This window comes from Podarcis pityusensis, assembly GCF_964106645.2.
Source record: "Podarcis pityusensis genome assembly, chromosome: 4".
Classification (NCBI taxonomy): Eukaryota; Metazoa; Chordata; class Lepidosauria; order Squamata; family Lacertidae; genus Podarcis; species Podarcis pityusensis.
The window spans coordinates 12,555,097-12,575,455 of record NC_138027.1 but is presented as its reverse complement, the minus strand read 5'-3'; the positions used below and the strand labels follow the sequence as shown (position 1 = coordinate 12,575,455).

The following is a 20,359-nucleotide window of genomic DNA, read 5'->3' as shown; positions in this document are numbered from 1 at the left end:
CATATTGCTGGATTGAGATGAAAGCCATCAAGTGAATAGAGAACCAAGGCTGGCCTTAGGTGTATTAATTTCAATAAGTAATTTCCTTATGGAGTAAAACTCCAGCGTGCAGCAGGGTGCTTTTCAATACAATTTCATTACGGAAGGACCTGCTTTTTAATAGTGCTGGGAAGAAGCATGCTGAGCACAAAGGGATGAAGGGATTTTTTTTGGCAGGGGGGGTGAAGGGAACACATCTATAAATGACTGCCAAAGGGACCTCAGAAAGTTCTGATTTGTTCTTATGCAAATGGGGTGTATCTATCATGGTCTATCTGTGCCTTCGCCATTCCCTAGAAAATATTCCAGTGATTCTCTTTCTCGGTTTGGCATTAGAAGGCTCAGTCTCTCTGTTACATTGTCCCCCTCCTCTCCAGAGTCAACGACTGCATCTTGCGGGTGAATGAAGTCGACGTCTCCGAAGTTTCGCACAGCAAAGCCGTCGAGGCCCTGAAGGAAGCTGGCTCCATAGTGCGACTCTACGTCCGTCGGAGGAGACCTATTCTGGAGACTGTTGTCGAAATCAAACTGTTCAAAGGGCCGAAAGGTAATGAGGAAATACTGAAAGAAAAGTGGGGGTAGGTGGGGAGACACAGGAACAGTGGCGTAGCGTGGGGGGTGCAGGGGGGGCCGGCCGCACCGGGCACAACATCGGGGGGGCACGCTCGCACTCGCAGCTCTCTGCCCCTACCAGGTTAGGGGGCGCAAATTACTTGCCTTGCCCCGGGTGCTGACAACCCACGCTACGCCACTGCACAGGAAGCTGTCCTTTGGCCAGATCAAACTGTGGTTGCGCTGCAATGTTTGTGATGGTTTGCGATGTGGTGGGTGAGCACCATGGCTGCACACTGCTCCATCTTTATCACGTCTCTCCTTGTGTACCACCTTCAGTGCAGAGATCCTGCACCGAGGGCTCACTCATCCAGACTTCCTTTTGCATTGTGCTTTCCAGACACAGGCCTGTGCTTTGAAGTTCAGTGTATGAGCAAGGTTGTTTTGTTTTGTTTTGTTCTGTTCTGTTCTGTTTTGTTTTGTTTTGTTTTGTTTGCCCTGGTATATTCCCCAGGAGAACCCACATTTTACTGCTGAATCAGAGCAAATGGCAATCCGCAAAAAAATAAAATAAATACCCAATTGCTGTTGCCTCCAAATCAGCTGTAAAATGCAGTTTGCACCGGGAAAAGCCCCAGGACCAAATAAAGAACACTTTCAGACATGGAGCTTTAAAGTCTGGACCTGGACCGAGAAATACATCTCAAAATGAAGTCTGGATTAGCCCTAAACCTCCGTTTTCCATTACACCTGAACCAGGAAACTCTGGTTTAATGTTGGTTTATGAACCGTGATAAGCCACGATTAGATACTGATGCCTCCCTCTGCACATGCAGGGTGGTACCTTTCCCATGGATGTAGGTCTCACAGCCGCAGTGCCAGATTAAACCCTGTGGAAGCCCCTAGGCAGTCAAAATCTTGGGGGGCCTCCTCACAAATTATCTCCTAATACATTTTTGAGTTTACCGACCAACCATTTTAATAAGCCAATTTTATTACACAAAATAAACGTTAACAATTATTGATGTTATAAAACAAACCAAATCATGATCAAGATCAAATCAAGATTATTTTGATCCCTAAAAAGTGGTGCCTATTTGGTAACCCACCACTGCAGAGCCGGACCCCCAGCAGCTCACCATGGGCTGACCTGCCCCTTGTGCCCATTTGAAAGCATCACTGCCATTCGGAGTTGGTTGGTTTTCTTCAACTTGTATTTAGCCTCACTCCCTCTGTGTTCCAACTGACATCCGCATGCTCTGCACTTCCTATTCCTTGTTCCACATCATTGGCTAGTGGGAGTTGGGAAATGCAAAACATGATGATGTCAGGACATTGGGTGGTGTTACTTTATGAAGCAGAAGGCAAGTAGCTTGAGATGCCTCTTGGCAATGTTTTGTTTTGAATCAGCAGTTCAGTGTCGGATGCAACCCCATATTAGAGCAGGGCTGGATATTTAAGCAGGTATTTGACACAATTCTCAGTTTCTGAGGAAGATGGATGTGAAAAGAACTAAAGTTAGCATATTCGTTTAGCTTTTGATAAAGCAGCAGGAAATAATTTAGCTTGGTGTTACCTTGCAGGGGAAAAAAGAAATTAAATGCTGGCACTCTGATGTCAAGATCCTTGTGAAGATTTCATTTTTAGTTGTGGTGCCTGAAACAATTCTGCTTTACTAAGTGTGTGTGTCTGTGGGTATATGTGTGTGTGTGTGTGTGAGAGAGAGAGAGAGAGAGAGAGAGATGGACAGACAGACAGACAGACAGACATTATATGCTTTTATAACCAGCTGTTGTTTGTAACTGCTTGGTGTTTCAAATATTGATTTGATCATTCATGCATTCTGGATACGAGATTCGCTCACACACATATGCATTAGCACCTGAATTTTGCTGTTGACGTAGGATTTCCATTTCACCACTGCAGTTGGCTGAAAAGCGGATTTGATGTTATGTGAAGGCTCCCTCTAGTGTAAAATGCCGTGATCCATTTCCTGCTGGTGCTGCATTAAAATGACAAGCAAGTTGTCCCAGGGCCGCATCAGGGCCCACTGATGTTGGCACCATCTCTTATCATTCCTTACGCTAGGAGCCCGGGAGACTGCGAGACACCCTTATACATTTCCCACAATGCCCTGGGGGTGGTCCATTGGGCACTCAAGGGCACTGTGGGAAATTTCAAATGGTGGCTTGTAACCTCTGCTGTTGATTAAGCCAGAAGGAAAGGCTGTGTTGTGGGCAGTGTGAACTCTCAGGACCATCCCAAAACTCAACAGAGTTCCTTGGAACAGTGGCACCTCACCTGGTCTACCTGAGAGGAAGAAAAAAGGGTGGGATTGTGCACTGTTGGTCTCCACTGCCCAAATCAGTGGAGGTGCCATTGTGGGCCAACACCACAGGCTGTGTGTAGCCTGCAGGTCAGGGGCTCCCCATCTAATATTATAGTTTCAGATTTGTATGGTGTGGTTTTTAATAAATAAATGCTATGCTTGTCTTTATAATTTTTAAGCTATTATTTCGGAAACTTCCTGGTGTCTTTCCCACCATTAGGGTTTGCTAGAGTCAGTCGAGACTTTCCTGTCTGACTGGATTTTGTATGGTTGCTATTATTATTTATTAAACTTACTCAGGCATGGGAAGTAATTGGTGGTTCCTCTGTAGTGCACATTTTAAAGGTGTATCCTTTTGGGGTTTTTGCTTTGTTCTTCAAGTGTTCCCTGCCTCTTGCCCTCAGAAAAAGAGTCTAAAAATAGAAATGTATACGTTATTGGGGGCAGTGCTTTTTTTCTGGGAGGACGCAGGGGTACACATATGCCTAAACATTTTGTGAATCTAACGGGAGAAGAAACTAAAAAAAAAAAAAAAAGATTTTTAGTTTCTTCTCTAGCATGGTGAATCATCAGTTCCATTGCTACCCCCGATGGCAGCCCCTTTTGCTGTCACGGTGTTTTCTGAGTCTCAGATGGAATCAGAGTACCCCTAAACATTTTTTAGAAAGAAAAAAAAGCATTGATTGGGGGGTCCATCGTATTGCACTCTCCAGTTGCTTTTATTTATTTTTAACAAAAATAATATACCACCAGATCATAACGAAACTTCTAAGTGGTTTACAAGAAATAATAAACATTATCTATAAAAACAAGTAATTAAAAACAATTAAAACCAGCAGAAAACTAAACAGGTATTAAAGCAAATCAACACCAGCATGTCTGGATAGTCTTGCTTGCCTGAACAAAAATATTTTAAGCAAGCGCTGAAAAGAATATAGGGAATCATTGGAATCATTGTCCCTCCCAGCAGCTTAGAAGCAGGGATGTGTTGTTGCTTTTCTGGAAAAGTTTCCTTTTCTAAAATACATTGCTTCGGAAAATGTTCTCATGCCCTTGAGAGTGGTCCACCCTTTTCTCACAGTGCCCAACCTTATGCCCATGAGAAGTAAGATAAAAGAGGAGCCAAATACAACAGGAAGTGAGGGCAAGGAAAGGAAAGAGAGGGGGTGTACTCAACAGCTCAAGGCAGAACTCATTGCACTGTGACACTTGAAGCAAGTCCATCATGAAGATTTATAAAAGGAGATCAAATTCAGCAGACAGCAACGACATGAGCAGTGTGCCATTTCTGAAGCTTCTCAAAAGAGAGCCAGTTTTTTGTATTAGATGGTGTGTAAAACACAGGATCTGCTTATAAGCTGGCTGCAGATACCAGAAGCAGAAGCCCTGAAGGCTCTGGGAAATCTCGCTGGAGAAGTTCCCGTCAACCTAATCCTTTCCTAGTTGTCCTTCCTTTTGTTAGGGCTCCTGATGGTGGTGCTTTCTGTGTTTTGGATTTGCCCAAAGCCCTTTTTCATAAATGAGATTGCACAGAGCTTGCTGTGCACGGTGGACCCCTTCGGTTCCCAGAAGCTGTCCAGCCTGCCAGTTGGCTTCCAGCTACTGGGCCCCAGTCAGCTCATCCTTTCTCTGCTTGCTCCCTACCCCTGTCAGTTTATCCTGTCTGGGCCACATGTGTCAATTGTTGTCTTGCCTGCAGGCAGGGCTCCTGCTTTCTGAAGCATGAAGAACAAGGGAAAAGGTCACGTTTGTGCCAAAAATAGAACTGGAGAGAGGGAACCTTCGGGGTTCTCATCGGTTTCATCTTAGCTCATTGGTTTCTGCTGCTGCAAATAGGAGATAAGTTGCCTTGTCTCTGTGGGTGCTTCCAGATGGGCATTTGTTGTGGGATCAGTGCTGCTCACACAGGCAAGTGCGCAGCGTCCGCACATGACTTTGGCATCAAAATGCCAGCCGGAATCCCCCTGTCTGAATTTACCCTTTCTGCAGAAAATCCCACAAAGTTGCCAGTGACCCATTAGCAACATCTGAACAGCCCATTTGCAGCATCAAGTACTGGTTCCAGCTGAATCCCAGAAAGGAAACCATAATGGCCAACTTTAGATTTGGGCAAACAGAGTGAGGCAGCCCCAGATCTCCCAGGGTTGCATCAATGCTGCCCAGAGTGATCTGGAGTTGTCAGAAAGTGTGTGTTTGGGGGGGGGGGCAGCCTGGCAGTAAGGAGAGGGGACAGCCAGCCTGCAAAGTCTCTCTCTCCCAGCCAAATGTTTACTTTGGGTTTTAAAACCCCACTTCGCAAGGGATAATGGAAGAAAATGAATGCTTTTTATGTCCTACACAAGAAATCTCTGGGCCTATTTGTCTACAATTTGGCAGGCTTAATCTCCTCATTAAAGTAGAAGGGGAAATGCAGAATATTGCTTTATGAAGAGCAGCTAAGGAACCAAGTCCATAGATTGCAAAGAGTAGCTGTGAAATGGATCAGTGGGTTTTTGTTTTAATATAGATATAAGTCAAATCTTGGCGCGTGTGCACATCTGTACTTATATGGACAGTACACCCTGTGTGACAAAGGTCATATACATCAAGGGATGGCATGAATGAGTGAATTGCATCTGAGTTGTCAAAGATAAAAAGAAGCAATGAACATGTTTGTGTGATCCAGTCATGTCCCAGTGGGGTCAGAGCCCGGGACGTAGTCCAAGCAAGCCAGTAATCGGAGTCCTGCAAAAGCCTAAATAATCCAGCCTCCTGTTTTCTACAGTGGCCAACCAGATACCTCTGGGAAGCCTACGAGCAGAGCGTGAAGGTAATAACCCTCCACTGCCCCAGTTTTTATCCCCAGTGTTTTGTATTTAGAGAAATGTTGGCTCTGTTCCTGGAGGCAGCATATAGCAAGCGTATTGTGGGAATCATGGTAGCTGTAGTTTGTTAAGGGTGCTGAGATTTATTAGGAGTGCCTCTCCACAGCTGCAGTTCTGAGAGTGGTTTTCACAATCAATTCCTCTTCCCAATGAACTTTTTAGGAGAAGCCATGACTGTTTAAAGTGGTATCATAATGCTTTAAATGTATGGTGTGAATCTGGCTATAGTCGCATGTAATGGGGTGTCGCAGTGCGACCAACCTCTGAGAAATTGTTGGAGAAATTCCCCTCCCTCTGTAGAAATTCTGGCAAAGGGTCCCCCTCGCATTTCTCTTCCACCAACCAGGGAGCAGAATTTTAAGGGGCCAGTTGCACATGGTCTTGAATGCAGCAGGCATCGTTAACGAGCTTTTGCAACAGTGGAGATGTCACTTCCCTATATGCCCCAGTGTGGAAAAGATATCACAATAAGACCTGAAAACGCTAAGGAATGCATGCCCAACATCTTCCCCAGGAATTCCATAGCTCTGCAGGTTTCCAATTTAGTACAAGCAAGTGAACAAATGTTGTCTTCATGTCACTTCGTGCTTATCTCTTGGCTCTGTTGCATCCAGTTGGCACCCTTGCCTAGAACTTAAAACTGCTCTTATGAGCATGGTTTGACAGGAGATAAGCCTGGCAGGAAGAGTGATGCCCGTCAGAGTAGCTTTAGTTCCTTCCAGTGCCAGCTGGGAATCTGGGTAATCAGAAGAGCAGGCAGTCACTCCTGGTACGGATATTTTGATTTGTGCGTTGCTTCCAGCATAGGGTCAGAATAAGTAAAAGACGGATAAGGAAAGGGTGAGACTTCTGAGCCAAATTTGTCTCCCAAATTTTATCACATCCAAATTGCACGCACAACTGCTGTTACATTGGGGAACAGCTCTCCAGAACTAATGCTTCTGTTGTTGTTTAGTTGTTTAGTCATGTCCAACTCAGCGTGACCCCATGGACCAGAGCACGCCAGGCTCTCCTGTCTTCCACTGCCTCCCGCAGTTTGGTCAAACTCGTGCTGGTAGTTTCGAGAACATTGTCCAACCCTCTCGTCCTCTGTTGTCCCCTTCTCCTTGTGCCCTCCATCTTTCCCAACATCAGGGTCTTTTCCAGGGAGTCTTCTCTTCTCATGAGGTGGCCAAAGTATTGGAGCCTCAGCTTCACGATCTGTCCTTCCAGTGAGCACTCAGGGCTGATTTCCTTCAGAATGGATAGGTTTGATCTTCTTGCAGTCCATGGGACTCTCAAGAGTCTCCTCCAGCACCATAATTCAAAAGCATCCATTCTTCGGCGATCAGCCTTCTTTATGGTCCAGCTCTCACTTCCATACTTCCATACATCACTACTGGAACTAATGCTTCAGGGGGACATCATTATTATTATTATTATTATTATTATTATTATTATTATTATTATATATTTTTATTAACAATTTCAACATACCAACTATCAAAACATATCATATTCATTTTTTTCCCACCCACCCTTCAAACCATCCCTCCCCCCTGAGATTTGCCTCAGCTCCTCTCTCTGATTTCTCAGCACATATTATTCTCTGCATGTTATAAAATTGTACATATCCTTACGTTATCTATCTATCATGTTATCAACCAATAAATTTATGTATGTTTATTCAAACCCTGCCAAGGAGTCCAGTTCATTTTGTTGTCTTTTTAGATAATTTGTAAAAAGCTTCCATTCTTCACAGTCACAGTTGTCCTTGTCCCGCAGTTTGTATGTCAATTTAGCCAGTTCTGCACAACTCATCAGTTTTTCTTGCCACTGTTCTTTCATTGGGATTTCCTCATTCTTCCATCCTTGTGCTATCAAGACTCTTGCCGCTGTTGTAGCATACATAAATAAGTTCTTTATTTTTCTTGGCAGGTCTTGTCCTAGGGCTAGGAAGGGACTTAATTATTATTTTAGCCCACCTGTCCTCCAAGCTGCTCAAGGCAACATATATGGCAGTAGGGGCATGTGTGAAAGGGCAGAGTCGACCCTGCAGACACAGGCATCAGCGCTGCTTACCTGGACAGCGGCTGCTGGGGCACAGAAGCAGCAAGTCCATGTAATCTTAGAATTGTAGAGTTGGAAGGGACCACGAGGGTCATCTAGTCCAACCCCCTGCATTGCAGGAATCTTTTGCCCAACGTGGGTCTTGAACCCACAACCCTGAGATTCAAAGTCTCATGCTGTATTGACTGAGCCATTCAGTTGGATAGTTGGGATTGCCACTGCCGTGGTTTGAAACCATGGAAGAGGTTTGAGAAAAGCACCTCCACTTGGTACATGACAACTTCCTAGGGTCCCGGGACAATAGACACAAAGACTTCTGTGCTGTGGAGGAAAAGACCAGGCTTTCCACATCATCAACCGGAAGAAAATCACCATGGTTTTGGAAAAAAAACACATTTTAGCTGTGTGGGTGAAGGCATTCTAAGGAGACCTTCATTTCATCAACTCATTGCAAAGTTGGTTGGCTGAACAGAAGGCAGAGCAGCATGTTCTTCTGGTTTTTTCCCTAAGGCTCAGAGCTCATCTTGGGCTCTTCATTAAACAGTACACATATTTCAAGAACAGATCTTGCGTCAATTGCTTCCTTCCTTCCCCCATTCATTTTGTAAAGTGACCTTTTCCCACACACCCAGTTTGAAAATACACCCCCCAAAAATGCCTGTTCTCTACAAGAATCAGTGTGGTTGACTTCTCTTTTTTGGAAATGGTCAGTCTATCTCTTCAGATTTCAATCATTCTCTCTCCCACCCCCCACTTTTCTGTAGAATGCAAGTGCACATTTTCTGTTTTGTCAGGGTGCCCTTGGCAGCAGACACCCATGACTAATTGAACACAGCGATTGTCTGATTCTTTGCTTAGCTGCATTGCGTGGTTTGATTAGAAACGTCTCATTTTATGTAGAAAGACTGTGCCCACTTTCAAATGCCATTACTAATGCAATCCTGTAGAGCCCCTGATTGTCGTCTTGCGGCGTTCTATTCTATTTAAGGCATTGCACAGAGTGTGGGGCGTTCATTGGATCTCCCTCCTGAGTTAGGGATGAGCAGATGTCCCATGTTCCATTTCATTGTCATTGTTCCGAGGGTTGACTGTGCTCCACACTCTGCCTGCCTCCCAATTTAATTTGGAGAGTTTTCTCAAATTAATTTCGGTACTGGCATGCTCACGGTTTGCTGGAGTTTTCTATTCACGTTGCTGCTCCCCTCACTTCAAAGTTTCCAATCTGTACAGGTGCATATGTGCACTGATTAAAATAGCACAGAAAAAAGGTAAAGGGACCCCTGACCATTAGGTCCAGTTGCGGACGACTCTGGGGTTGCAGCACTCATCTCGCTTTACTGGCCGAGGGAGCAGGCGTAAAGCTTCTGGGTCATGTGGCCAGCATGACTAAACCACTTCTGGCGAACCAGAGCAGCACACGGAAATGCTGTTTACCTTCCCACCGGAGCGGTACCTGTTTATCTACTTGCACTTCGTGCTTTTGAACTGCTAGGTTGGCAGGAGCTGGGACCGAACAACGGGAGCTCACCCCATCGCGGAGATTCGAACCGCCGACCTTCTGATCGGCAAGTCCTACCTAGGCTCTGTGGTTTAACCCACAGCGACACCCGCGTCCCTGCATAACTCCTTTCCCTCCAACAATTCTCCGATGAAAATAGGGGTGTCCTAAGGAAAAGTGAGACATTCCGGGATCAATCAGAAGCTGGGACAGCACAGTTCTGGGCACCACAGTTCAAGAAGGACACTGACAAACTGGAACGTGTCCAGAGGAGGGCAACCAAAATGGTCAAAGGCCTGGAAACGATGCCTTATGAGGAATGGCTAAGGGAGCTGGGCATGTTTAGCCTGGAGAAGAGGAGGTTAAGAGGTGATATGATAGCCATGTTCAAATATATAAAAGGATGTCACATAGAGGAGGGAGAAAGGTTGTTTTCTGCTGCTCCAGAGAAGCAGACACGGAGCAATGGATGCAAACTACAAGAAAGAAGATTCCACCTAAACATTAGGAAGAACTTCCTGACAGTAAGAGCTGTTCGACAGTGGAATTTGCTGCCAAGGAGTGTGGTGGAGTCTCCTTCTTTGGAGGTCTTTAAGCAGAGGCTTGACAACCATATGTCAGGAGTGCTCTGGTGGTGTTTCCTGCTTGGCAGGGGGTTGGACTCGATGGCCCTTGTGGTCTCTTCCAACTCTATGATTCTATGATTCTATGATTCTGTAAATCCAGGATGTCCCTGGAAGATAGGGACACTTGGAGCATCTGAGTTTAGCTATGCAGAGAAGTCCTTTCTTCCTTCTGTCCCAAATCTTTCAACATTCAACTTCATGAGGTGTTCCTGAGTTCAAGGAGAGAATGTGAACCTCTCTCTTCACTTTATTCACCACATGCATAATTCTATGCAGGAATATTGGGGCCATCATGCAGTAGGATCACAATTCCCTCTTGACTGTTTTTCATCAATATTACATATATGCCCCGATGCACATTGCTTACCTCCATAGCAAGGATGTGTAAACTGAAAATTGTGCATGCTCAGCAGATTCAGAGAGAAATTCAGGTAGGGAGGATTTCATATGTAAGCCCTGTGATGAAATCCAGATACTCCTAGCAATAATAATGTGACAACTACGGTTTCTACCAGACCTTGCCAAAAACAAGAGTTTGGCAGGCCCTGCTTAAGTAAAACATATGTTGAAAGTGTAGCTGGGTGAGATTTGTGGTGGGCGGAATTCCAGTGTGGCAGAGTGGTTAAAGACTTGGACTAGGACCTGGAAGATCAGGATTCACAACTCTTCTCGGCCACAGAACATACTCTGTGACCTTGGGCCTAACCTACCTCGTAGGATTGGTGTCAGGATAAAATGAGGAGGGGGAGAACCACATATGCCACTTGGATCTCCTTGATGGAAAAGTGGGATATAATGCAAAATGCCATCATCTTTGCATGACTATTTGTGGAAGAAGGGGAATATTCCCTAAGATACGGCTGCTTTCTTGCTGTCAATGGTGGGAAGCCAGCAGAGAGGTTATTGGTGCTGGGGTCCTTCTTGAAGGTTTCCCACAGGCACCTGGTTGGCTGCTGTAAGAACAGGATCCTAGACTAGTGTGGTGTAGTGGTTAAGAGCGGTGGACTCGTAATCTGGTGAACCGGGTTCGTGTCTCCACTCCTCCACATGCAGCTGCTGGGTGACCTTGGGCTAGTCACACTCCTTTGAAGTCTCTCAGCCCCACTCACCTCACAGAGTGCTTGTTGTGGGGGAGGAAGCGAAAGGAGAATGTTAGCCGCTTTGAGACTCCTTCAGGTAGTGATAAAGCAGGATATCAAATCCAAACTCTTCTTCTACTAGATGGGTCTTTGGCCTGTTCCAGCATGCTTTTCTTGTGTTCTTACTCTTTTAATTCATCACCCACCCTTCACCCTAAAGCCCCAGGGTGGGTTACAACAATTACAACACATTAAAAAATGTTTTAAAGCAACTTACAATCTCAAAACTTAGGGGATGTCCTAAAAAAAATATGCAATTCAGCTGTCAAAAGACAGGATAAAGAGGTGTGTCTTCAGCATTCGCTGAAAGCTGTATAACATAGGTTCCAGTTTCACTTCTGTGAGAAGCAAGTTCTACAACTTAGGGACTGACACACAGAAGACACACACACACACACCTGCTGAGGGCAGTGGAACAACCAAGAGGGCCCCACCTGCCAATGTTAATACCCAAGGGAGTCCATACGAGGTGGTCTTTCAGATATTTGGGGTCTGAGTCATTTAGAGCTCTAAACCATATGAGCACCTTGAACTGGGCCCAGAAACAAACTGGCAACCAGATTTGAGTTGTTGGAGTGACAGAGTGCAAATCCCAGGTGGAAGAGGGCTAGTCCTAACTTTAAACGGACCTAGTCTTGGGGAGTGGGGAAATTGGCATTCTGAGCACCACTACCCCAGATGAAATCTTGATTTGTCTCTGTTTGAACCTCAGTACAAGGAAGATCCACCAGGTTTAAATCTAATCTAATGCAATCATACACCTCACTCAAGTCTTTAAACGTCTGCTTTGCATGGCTTATGTGACCATAAATTTCAAATGCATGCATATAGGTTCACTTTTCTTCATCTTTCCAGGGCAAATGATTCCCTCACTCCCTTGACTGAGTATGCAGCGTGAACTTAATAGGAAAAGAGACAGCTGCCATCGGTCTAGTGACCTGGAATAAATTGCAGTTTCCTACACTTTGATTTTGTTTCATTTCCCATTGGAGTTTACCTGCTAATGCTCCAGTGCAGAGAGTATAAGAACAGAGGCAGAAAAATGCAGAGGAATAAATTCTGTAGGAGAACAGTCTCTCTCTCTGTGTGTGTGTGTGTATAACATTTCCCTTAATCAGACAAAAGTTTTATCTAGGCCAGCACTCAGCCTTTGTCATGGCCAGCCAAATGCCACAGGACTTTATTTAGTTTTGTTTCCTTAATGGCAGTTCCCTCATTGCGAGAAGCAAAGCTACAGGGAACCAGGCAGAGGGCCTTCTTGGTGGTGGTGCCCGCCCTGTGGAATGCCCTCCCATCAGATGTCAAAGAGATAAACAACTACCTGACATTCAGAAGACATCATAAGGCAGCCCTGTTCAGGGAAGTTTTTAATGTCTGACTTCTTAGTGTATTTTTGGTCTTTGTGAAAGCCACCCAGAGTGGCTGGGGAAACCCAGCCAGATAGGCGGGGTACAAATAATAAATTATTATTATTATTATTAAGTGTTAGAATTCCTGCTCCATGATTGCAGTCTTGGGATTTTTGTCTATCACATGACGGTATATGTTTTGACTCCACAGAGTAGGAAGTGACGGAGACAGGATGTTTGTGTTACTGTGTTCCGTGAAGTGGGACTATTGTCCTTTGTCTTTTTTCTCTTTGCTGTCTGATGCTAGAGAGAGAGGGAGCCATGTTGCAGTGCTCCGTGTGTGTTTATATGTAAATAAAGTAGATTAGCCAAAATGCTGAGTTGCTGAGGTCTGCGGGTCCCTAAGTTGCTGAGGTCTGCGGATCCCTAAGTGTGCCGGTGTCGGTTGGCATCGGTCGCTGTGATGTTCGGGCAGAAGAAAGGTTGTAAGCATGAAGCTCTCGAACAAAAGACCAGGAGGGAGAGAACATGCCAGTCGGGCATGTGTCTCTGCCAGGGTCCTACTCGAGTGTAGGCCGAGCTCCTGACATTAAGTAGTTCTAAAACTTCATGCTTTGTTACTTATGTCTGGCGTAGTTCTTCGATCCATTTCTCATAGCTCAACCCACAAGAACCAAGATCAGGCATAGGACAGTGGTCAATGCTAGTCTTACTCAGAGCAGACCCACTGAAGTTAATGGACAGGACTACAGGAGCAATCCTACAGCAAAATCTGCCAGGAACCAGGGTTAGCCACTTAAGTTACCAGCATAGCTGGGAAACTGGCAAGCAGGTCCTGAGCACAAGAGCACTCTCCCCTCCTGAACTGGTATTCTGGTAACTTCTTTTCAAGCTGTATAGATTGGTGGCCATTGCTGCCTCATGTGGGAGTGAGTTCCACAGTTTAATTATATGCAACATGAAGATGTTCATTCTTTCATCTGTCCTGAACCTTCCAGTCTTCAGATCCATTGGGTGTTCATGAGTTCTCCCCAGGCTCATAATTTTTTTTTTAACCTTTTCCATCATGCAGTACAATTAAAAAAAAAAAACCAATCTAAATAATAAAAAAGCAAAAAAAAAAAATGGAAGGAGTGAAGTAAATAATAGTCTCAAAAGTAAACAATGAAAGGGAGGTTTTGCCAACCTTATGCCCCAAAGACTGACCCTCCGAACTGTTATGTGGTGTTTGGGTACGGTTGAAGTTCCTCTGCTCTAAATCTCCCAGCATGCAAAGCAACGTTTTCAGAGCATCAGAGAGTAATCCCCGTTCTCTCTCTCTCTCTTCCCAGAGAGAATGTGATAACTAAGATTTATGGCTTGTCCATCATTAATCACCACATAATTATCTCTGTTGATGAACAGTCAACAAGAGATGTCTATTCCGCTATCTTCCTCCCCGGAAGTCCCAGGTGTCCATTAGTTCTAGTGTTATGAAAGGAAGAAAAACTTTTCTCTTTCTATTCTCTCCATGCCACATATAATTATATAAACTTCTATCATGTCTCTTTCTTACTTACCTTTTCTCTAAACTATTTTTTAAAAAAATAAATAAATACACAAGAGCCCTCCTGCCCTTTAACTCAGTAGGTGGTGGAAGCTATTGATTTTTCGTGTGTAGAGTTGATTTAGGCCCAGTGATAGAGGAAGAGCGAAAAGGTACCCATCTAATCCAATCAGCAGAATGCTTCACGGCTTTCCAAAGGAACTCATGGAAGTCCCACACTTATTTACTGTTTCTCAAAGAGTGATCGGTAGTTTGCTCCTTCAAAAGCATGTGCCATGTAAGAGACGCTCAAGGTTAGGGGGTCGCATCCCAGAAGACCGCAGCTTTGTCAACAGATTTGGCGTTATCTGTTAAATGTTTGCTTGCCGGAATATTGCCTGCCAACTTCTTATGAGGATGTCATGATGCTCCTTTCCTTTTGGACAGAAATTGATTCCTATGGTTATCAATTTAGAAGGAATAAATGACACTCAGCAGAAATATAGAGGCTGGCTCCTTCTCATGCTGAACAATCTCTATCATTCCGCCCTGTCAACTTCAGTTTAGATAGCATGCCCTGGACATGTATTCATTTCTTCCTTGGACAGTTTCTTTCCTATGATTGTTAAATTGGTTTTGGCTCCAATCACAATGTTTAGGGTCCCTCCTTCACAGTTTGTTCTGACCCTAATATCATTGTAATGTATGATTGATGGATTGATGGATTGATGGATTGATTGATTGGATTCCCTACCCACCCTTCACCAGGGGTGCCTTCCTACAGTTTAAAAATATAATATTAAAAACAGTGAAAAGACATTACAGTCAAGATTATAGGGTGAACTCTGTGTGTGTGTGTGTGTGTGTGTGTGTGTGTGTGTTACAGGTAGGTAGCCGTGTTGGGCTGCCGTAGTCAAAACAAAACAAAACAAAAATTCCTTCCAGTAGCACCTTAGAGACCAACAAAGTTTGTTATTGGTATGCGCTTTTGTGTGCGTGTGTGTGTCCTGATAAAGGTGAAATCCGAAACATTTTCCACATAAAAGCAACACCTCAATTTTATAGTAACGTATACCACTTGGTTGTCAAAGGGCAGGGTAAATAGTAGGGCTATGCACAGACCCTTGATTTGTGGCCCCGATTTGTAAATCCAGATCAGATCTGGTCTGGATCAAGCTGGACCAATTCCAGCCTGCCCTGGATCAAAGTCTGGACTGGGAAATGTAAAAATATCAAGAAATCCTATTGACTTGCATTGCAAAACCAGAACGGGGCATAACTTTCTTATTTGCTGTTTTTTTCACACGGGTCATGAAATTTGGAGGGATGACAGCCCCTACAGAGGAAATTGGCCTGCATAATTTCAGATATATATATATATATATATATATATATATATATAAAACACACGATAGCTGCCCTGTTTCTTCCATCAAGATTTTGAAAACATTTTTTTCCTCTTTTTTTTTAAAAAAAGGCTTGGTATGCTAGGCACAGGCAGAATTAAAAAAAATATATTTCATATTAATAATATTTACTGTGGTTACTATTATTGTTGTTACTTAATGTTTGGAGCCACATCATGCAAGGCCTTCAACCCTCATGCATGCAGACATTGTGTTGGCCTAAAGAATATAGCATTATATAGTTGCACAAGTTCAGGGGGTTCAAAACACCTAGATTCCACCCCACGCAATGTGGACAAGGGGCTGCTCCCTCCCTACAATCAATTACCGTATTTTTTCCGTGTATAAGACACCCCCTATTTGGGGGGGGACTCAAAATTCAGAAAATGGGGGGGGGGGGAATTGCCCAGAATTGTTGAGCATTTTTATGCCCACTCGCTGACAAGAGCCGCCAATTAACTGCCCATTTGCTGCAGGAACAGCAATTTGACCTTGTCGCAGACACCAATAATCAGCACTGTTGCTGCTGACAATCTGCTGCTCGCGATAGGAACCAACCCCCCATCCCCACTCTGCACTATCCATGTATAAGACAAGCCCCAATTTTTGAGGTGATTTTATCTGGAGAAAACCTCGTCTTATACATGGAAAGAGGACGTGGGTGGCGCTGTGGGTTAAACCCCAGAGCCTAGGGCTTGCCGATCAGAAGGTCGGCAGTTCAAATCCCCGTGATGGGGTGAGCTCCCATTGCTCGGTCCCTGTTCCTGTCAACCTAACAGTTCGAAAGCACGTCAAAAGTGCAAGTAGATAAATAGGTACCACTCCAGCGGTAAGGTAAACGGCGTTTCCGTCCGCTGCTCTGGTTTGCCAGAAGCGGCTTAGTCATGCTGGCCACATGACCCAGAAGCTGTACGCCGGCTCCCTTGGCCAATAAAGCGAGATGAGTGCCGCAACCCCAGAGTCGGTCATGACTGGACCCAATGGTCAGGGGTCCCTTTACTTTTATACATGGAAAAGTATGGTGAGCGGGAAGGACTCGTGTCCTTGGCTTTGCCCACAGGGTTGTTCTATATCAGACATAGGCAAACTTGGCCCTCCAGATGTTTTGGGACTACAACTCCCATGATCCCTAGCTAACAGGACCAGTCGTCAGGGATGATGGGAGTTGTAGTCCCAAAACCTCTGGAGGGCCGAGTCTGCCTATGCCTGTTCTATATGCAAGTATGTTAGAAGAAGACCAAGGAAGGGCTGGGACCATGGCAGAAAGCTCTCTGGATGTGCCAAGAGATCCCACAACTGCTCCAACCCTTTGAAAATAGAAATGGGGAAACTATGTGCGCTTTTATTTTTGAGAAATCTCTCCATGATTATGAAAATAATTCCGTTTCTTCCCTAGGGAATGAGATGGTGCTTTATTTTAACCACCCTGCTAGCTGGAGCACATTTCACTCCCCCCACCCTCCTCTTACAGAAAGCCATAATTTACAGAATGTTCACAGATCTCCAGAAATAGTTCAGGGGTTTGTTTTTTCTGTTAAAATATATTTCCAATTGCAGCCATCTCTAATCATGCCAGTGTGTTATGACATCCCTTCTTTCCAAAGAGAATAGCCATGAAATAAAAATTACGGGCCACAAAATCTGCTATTACGTCTCCTCTCCCCTTGTCACTGGAATCGCTTTTCAGAAAATGAACATTTTCACGCAGGTGCAAGTAAGAAACCTGGCTGCTTGTGAATGAAGCGGGAGCTTACTGAGCCTGATTTGATTGCTTGTGGGGAATAGGACATTTCTTTAAAAAAACAAGACTAGAGGAGCTTGCAGAACCTGCTTCTACTGCATTCTACTCTGTGCGGAGCTAACTCAATACGAGGCAGCCCTGAATGTTCATGCCTAGTTTTCGTTCAATGACCGCATGCCCAGATCTCCCTGTACATTAGCTGAGCAAATGTTCTTTGCCTGCTTTGAAGAAAGCTTTTCCATTTTCTTCCCTAGGTCTGGGATTCAGCATCGCCGGAGGTGTGGGGAATCAGCACATTCCTGGAGACAACAGTATTTATGTTACTAAAATTATTGATGGAGGCGCAGCGCAGAAGGACGGGAGGTTGCAAGTTGGAGACAGGCTCCTTATGGTGAGAAGTTGATGCCAAAGCTTTTATGTGCAGTTGGATGGTGTAATATAATACATATTCAAATTGAGTTGGACAGATTTCGCTGGTTCAGACCAATTAAATCCGCCTTCCTCCTTTTCCCTCTTCCATATCATTTTGTTCCCTCCTTCTTAGAGATGGGGAATAGGTTTGATTCCATTTGGCTTTTAATGAAAAACCACCTAATTCACACTTCTCAGGCCAGTATGTGAACTGAACCACAGTTGTCCTCCACAACTCCGAATCCTTCAATGCACTTTTCAAAAATGCACATACTCGGGTAAAGTGTCCATAAAAGCACATATATTAGTGAAAATAATGTTTTCTATTAAGGAAAGTTGCTTGCAGAAATGTGTACATTGATCGAAACTCCTTGCAAGAGTGCACACAGAAATTTGCACTAAAAGGCTGACAAATTTTCACAAGGGTGTTTTTTTTAATCACAAATTTCTGCACAAATGTTTAGAGCTGAATTTACAGCTGAACTATTAGAAACTATGAGAAACTGAAATCAACTGATTTGTCCATTGCTAGAGGTGGCGCTGTGGGTAAAACCTCCGCGCCTAGGACTTGCCGATCGCATGGTCGGTGGTTCGAATCCCCGCGGCGGGGTGCGCTCCCGTCGTTCGGTCCCAGTGCCTGCCAACCTAGCAGTTCGAAAGCACCCCCGTGTGCAAGTAGATAAATAGGGACCGCCTACCAGCAGGAAGGTAAACGCCGTTTCCGTGTGCTGCGCTGGCTCGCCAGATGCAGCTTGTCACGCTGGCCACGTGACCCGGAAGTGTCTGCGGACAGCGCTGGCTCCCGGCCTATAGAGTGAGATGGGCGCACAACCCTAGAGTCTGTCAAGACTGGCCCGTAAGGGCAGGGGTATCTTTACCTTCAGAGTGTATGTTTGCATTTTGGTTCTTGATTTGAAGGAAACTCACTGACCTGTTGAACCAAATACTCCCAGGCCTGACAGCATCTTAGCTTCCTATAAAAGATAAATAAATATAATTGACTCTTTTTTGTGTGTGTTTTCCTCCCTTGCTGAACCCAGACAGCAGCAGCTGTAGCCCATTCAGTTCTGTCCTTTGAGGGACAATGCATTGACAATTAAGTGGAACAATAGACTCACTATCTTAAAGCAATTTTTAGGCCTTCAGAAAAAAACAACAAGGAGGAGGAAGAGAACTGCTTCAGTTTTAGAGCTCTCCAAATCACGGAGCTTCAAAAGAGCCATTTGAATAAGCAGCAATGGGCCAATTAGAGCTCCCCAGTTCACAGATGTTCACTGCAGAACACTCACTACAGTTGTACTTGAACAGGCATGAGAAGAAACAGAAATGATTTTCAAGAGTGTTGTGTGTTTTTTTCAAAAGGGCAAAACTTTGCCACAGCACAAAACTGGCACTCAGCTCCCTCTCAGTTACAATCCAATCAAATCCCAAGAGGCAGTGTACAGCAGATGTAAAGGGGGCAATTTTCCACTTGAGCCAGAAATCTAAATAAAATTTGTACGCTTCCCCGGAACTCTTTGCTTGCTCTTCCGCTGTTTCCTTCCTCCCAACATTCGGGCGGCTTGATTTTATTGAATTCGGGCAGAATTTGCTTGGAGGGGCTTTTGAGAGGAAGACTGAAGATCTTCCAGATTAAATTAAAATGGCCAGCACCTAACACACACACACACACACACCACACCACACCACACCACACCACACCACACCACACCACACCACACCACACAAAAAAATACCCAGTGAAGAATTAATGTGGGGGATGATTTATATATACCTCATCTCCCTAGAGCAGCTGAGACCAGCCAAGTTGGGGAGATCCAACTTTGTCCAAATGGGCTTAGTCTCACCCAGAGTTAAACCATTCTCTAGGCCAGGAGTAGCCAATGAGTTGCCCCACAGATGTTGCAAGCTACAACTTCCACCAGCCCCAGCCAGCATGGCCTATGATCAGGGATGGGTCCCAAATAGCTGAAGGCACCTTGCTGGCTCCATAGGACCTTCTACCAAGTTACAGTCCCTTGGCTTAACTCAGTTCACGGGGCTATTGTTAATATAAAAGAGGGAAGCGAGGGAGTACCATGTATGCTGACTTTTTCTCCTTGGAGGAAAGTGCAATGAACTAATGAAAAGGAAGATTGTAAGCTACTGTTGTATATTTTTGAGGGGGACACCCCTAAACCCATAGAAATGGTAGGATTTTGATTATTTGAGGTGTGAAGGGAGAGATACAAGGTGCAGAGGAATTCCTAAGCTAGTCTAGGCAAAAGGACTTGGCCAAGCTAGGGCCATTAAGAAACAATACAGGGCCATCGAGGGCCATTGGCAATACGTGAGAACTGTCCTTCCTCCTTGCCCTGAGGTGTGAAGGTTGGAAAGGTGCTAGGGTAACTGGGTGGGAGTCTTGAGCAGGGGTGCCAATTTGAATGAAATATTGTGGGGGTCCCGGTAAGCCCCGCCCTGCATAATTGATCACATGATGCTTTGCACACACATACTTTGAATGGGAATGCCCATCAGATATTTTAATATGGGGGCAGAAGCCTCCAAAGCCCCTAGGAGTTGGCTCATATGGTCTTAAGCAAGGGTTGCTGGAAAGAGAGAGAGAGAGAGAGAGAGAGAGAGAGAGAGAGAGAGAGACTGGGATCCATCTTGGGCAGGCTGGCTGCAATGCTGTGGGGGACAAGCCCCTCTTGAAAGCACCATGCTGTAAGTTCTGGGCTCCTTCCATGCAGACCGAGGGTGTAAATACGTGAATAAACCATATTTCTTAAAACTACAACAGGCTCCGCAGTGTCTCAATACAGTGGTACCTCGGGTTAAGTACTTAATTC

The 20,359-nt window shown here is 44.8% G+C and overlaps 1 protein-coding gene across 19 annotated transcripts in view; it reads left to right on the top strand.

The window, feature by feature from the left end:
- Positions 1-20,359, top strand: part of DLG2 (discs large MAGUK scaffold protein 2) — a gene marked incomplete at its 3' end in the record, with an annotated part of 818,053 nt that overhangs the window by 641,476 nt on the left and 156,218 nt on the right. For all 19 annotated transcript variants that reach the window (XM_081001988.1, XM_081001992.1, XM_081001989.1 and 16 more), the window contains 2 exons: positions 417-586; positions 17,372-17,508. In XM_081001988.1, the coding sequence (XP_080858114.1) occupies positions 417-586; positions 17,372-17,508 (307 nt within the window). The remainder of the gene's footprint in view (positions 1-416; positions 587-17,371; positions 17,509-20,359) is intronic.